The 3,676-nt window shown below is 34.1% G+C and overlaps 1 protein-coding gene across 2 annotated transcripts in view; it reads left to right on the top strand.

Moving 5' to 3' along the window:
* The window catches only part of LOC106875377 (neuronal PAS domain-containing protein 3), a 543,460-nt gene that overhangs the window by 435,800 nt on the left and 103,984 nt on the right, over positions 1-3,676 (top strand). For both annotated transcript variants that reach the window (XM_052968721.1, XM_014923476.2), the window contains 2 exons: positions 1,736-1,974; positions 2,373-2,452. In XM_052968721.1, the coding sequence (XP_052824681.1) occupies positions 1,736-1,974; positions 2,373-2,452 (319 nt within the window). The remainder of the gene's footprint in view (positions 1-1,735; positions 1,975-2,372; positions 2,453-3,676) is intronic.

The raw sequence follows: 3,676 nt of genomic DNA, 5'->3' as shown, positions 1-3,676 counted from the left end.
ATGAATTCATATGCACTCATTCTTTGCATCCTTAAAAATATGTTAGAGATTATACCAACCTATCAATGTCCCTACCTACATTCTACATTTATACATACAAACATATACAGGGTGGTCCAAAAGTAGGTAGACAGTAAATGATAACATTTATTTTGAGACTACATATACAATTATTACATTGACAATTAAATTTTATTATGTACAATAATACAGAAGTGCTTAAATTGTATCAACACAAGTTCTCAAACTGTTGTCCATCACAATTTACATAGCTTTGAAGACTACCCCTTACATTTCAACAAACATTTTTGCACAAGTCTCTTTGTGTATTAATTTCTTGAAATGCATCTCTTATGTAATTTTTCAAATCAGTAACACTTCTTGGTTTTCAACTATAAACTTTGTACTTGAGTACTCCCCAAAAGAAGAAATCCATTAGGGTCAAGTCAAGTGAATGTGCTGGCCAATCAATTGGACCTCTTCGGTCAATCCATTTCTTAGAAAATGCTTCATCAAGGTACTCACAGACTGCTCTTGAATAATATGGAGGGGCCCCATCTTGTTGGAAATACAGATTGTGTGAATTAGGCTGTTGTTTTAGCTGTGGAACAACTTGGTTCATTAGAATTTCAAGATACTTATTGCCTAGGACCCATCAAAAAATATGGGTCCTATAACATCAGAACTTGAAATACCACCCCAAACAGTGACACCAGGCTGGTATGAAACCTGAGTAATTCTAATTCTCAAGAAAAAAATTATTTTACTCTCCCTTCTTCTTTAACTCTAAATCCTACCCCTACCACAGACCCTAAATCATAACCTTAACCCTTTATTCTAACCCTAATCCCAAACACAAATCCTAACCCAAGACTATCCCTAAACACATCCTAAACCAGAAAACTAATTTAGTTTTCTGGAATCAATATCTCCCATCTTAGAAGCATGATTCTATGAAACAAGAAAAACAATTAAACTGTTACAGCAGGTCAGATTATTCAAAATAAAGAACTGAGAGCAAGAAAATTTTAACAATTGTAATTTGAAAGACTGAGTGAGAAGTGGGTTGAGGCATCAAGGCCACATAAACCATTCCCTCTTCCATGCTTGCCAGTTATTGAATTCTCTTGTCATCTCTTTTGTGAGGTTCAGCATCTTGTGGTCAGTTTTCATCACTTTGCCCCATGTTGTCCTAGATCTTTCTCCTTCTGAGGCCCCATGAATTTTGAGCACTCAGCACTTTATGCAACTGTCATCATCCATATGCATAACATGCCCATACCATTTCAATCTTCATTCTTGCAAAATACATCTGACTCCTTAAGTACGGTTTCCTCTCAGGTCCTTTATATTTTCTATCCAGCAGAACATGTTCACCTCATTTATTTCTAGCCTTTGCAGGTCCTCTACATTCAAGTCTTGCTTTCACTACTATGTGGCATAATACTTCAAATTCAAATATCATACAATTTTCCCTTTATTTGGAGGGAGAGGACTATTGTTACCTGCAGAGACAGTAACACCTTGAATGTTTACCCCACACACACACTATTCTTATTCTGGTTATTATGCTTTCACTGCAGCCAATCCTCCTGTGCCTTAGGTCCCTTAGGCGACAAAGCTTTTACTTCTAGACAGTCTTCTGAACAACTGATAAATTGGCTTCCCAGGGTTTTTTTTCATACGTGTGTGTGCATGTACGTATTTTTATATATTTGTTTTGTCTTTATTATAGCATCTTGGAACTACGTAAAGAAAAGTCTCGGGATGCTGCCCGTTCTCGTCGAGGAAAAGAAAATTATGAGTTTTATGAGTTGGCCAAATTACTACCTCTACCAGCTGCCATAACAAGCCAACTGGACAAAGCCTCCATAATTCGTCTCTCAATCAGTTATTTGAAGCTGCGTGACTTCTCTAGTCATGGTGATCCACCATGGCAGAGAGATGGAATGCCTCCAAACAAATCGGTTAAAGGTATATATTTTTGAAGATATATTATATTTCATAGTAAAATATAACAGTTGAAAACCAAAATTATTAGTTGCTAGAAGTTCACCTTGAAAGGACATGGTTTTCAACTGAATCCTACTGCATGTCATCTTGGTTAAGTACTTTTTATCGTAAACATGGACTGAACAACTTCATATGAATGATATTTGGTAGATGGAGGCTTGAAATGCAATAAGCTGTGAAGTCAGTGTTAGCATGTTTGAAGTATTACACTGAATTCAATTATGAAATTTTCTTAGATTCAGATTTATTGTACACTACCCCTCCTTTACATAATTCAAATAATCCACTGTACAAATAATTTGCTTTATAACTTACAGCAATACTTTTATTTTCATTCAAAACATCTTCTTTTTCACAAGGGGGTCCTCTACGAAGACGGAATATGAATGCTCTCGCCATGGAAATTTTTGAAACCCATCAAGGGACTCATATACTACAGGTAAGTTGTTTAAATTGGTTTTGAAATCCTTGCTTCAAATCACTAGAATAAAACAATATGCTGATATATAAGTTGTTTGAGTAATTTTACCTTTCAGATCTTCCTGTTCCTTTTTGCTTCCAGGACTGTTTATCTGGACTTCACAAATTTACTCAAAACTTACACTAAAAACATTAACTCAGTGATAAATCCCCCTGACTGTAGGTTAATTTGAAGTGATTCTTGACTGAACAAATTTGTGTTGTAACCTTGAAAATAGCTAATATTCAGTTTATCAGATAAATGTTGGATTAAATGGTTATCACTTAGTTCATATCTCCTAAATATTGTCTGATGTTTGTGAGTAGCTAACTGTTCTTTCATCAATCTCAGTGCTAGAACTCTTAAGTATAATACTGTTATGTATCACAACTATGTATACCCCCTGCTCTGATATGTAGCATAGAGTTAACCAGTCAGACAGATCATCCTGTATCACACATATATCCCACTGTTCTGCTACACTTCACATAGTTCTATGCTCAGCTCCAATATTTATCACAGATTCATTAAGTCAATGAGAAGCTTTATGCAGTCACTTAACCATCTAGAAATAGCAACCAAATATCCTTTAAATCTCACACTACAGTCTTAAAAAATTACAAGAATGCATTGAATAATGTAATTTCAGTCATATCTTAAAAGAACTAGAATACTAGAGTTGACCTGGCTGCTAGCCAACAACATCTGAACTTCGTTATAGCAATTTTTTTTATTGTTTGAACTTATCTTCGTACTATATATCACTTTGAAGATGCAGTATTGGAGTACCAGCTCGTAGATCCTGAGTTCAAATCTGTTATGTTTCGCATTTACTGTTCTGTATTTGAGCTACATATTTATTTCTTCAGTTCATCTATCTCTTGGCAACATATACCAGATCATCCAGCTATATTATTTGTAATAAAACTAACATCTTTGTTAATTAATAAGTTTATATCTCAGATGTCTCATACTATGTGTATCAGATTTAAATGTCTTTACTAGAGGCACTGACATTTTTTTAACAGTATAGTATATTAGAATGAATAGAAATGCAAGTATTTGCTAGAAATGGTAAATCTATAAACAGAAGTCTTTTCTTCAATGCATTTTAGATAAGTTTGGTTAAGAAAATTGTTATATATATATCTCTCTCTCTCTCTCCCTATATATATATATATATATATATATATATATATATAT

Source organism: Octopus bimaculoides, chromosome 6, assembly GCF_001194135.2.
Source record: "Octopus bimaculoides isolate UCB-OBI-ISO-001 chromosome 6, ASM119413v2, whole genome shotgun sequence".
Taxonomy (NCBI): domain Eukaryota; kingdom Metazoa; phylum Mollusca; class Cephalopoda; order Octopoda; family Octopodidae; genus Octopus; species Octopus bimaculoides.
The sequence above is the reverse complement of the archived record's forward strand: the minus strand, read 5'-3'. Positions and strand labels throughout refer to the sequence as shown.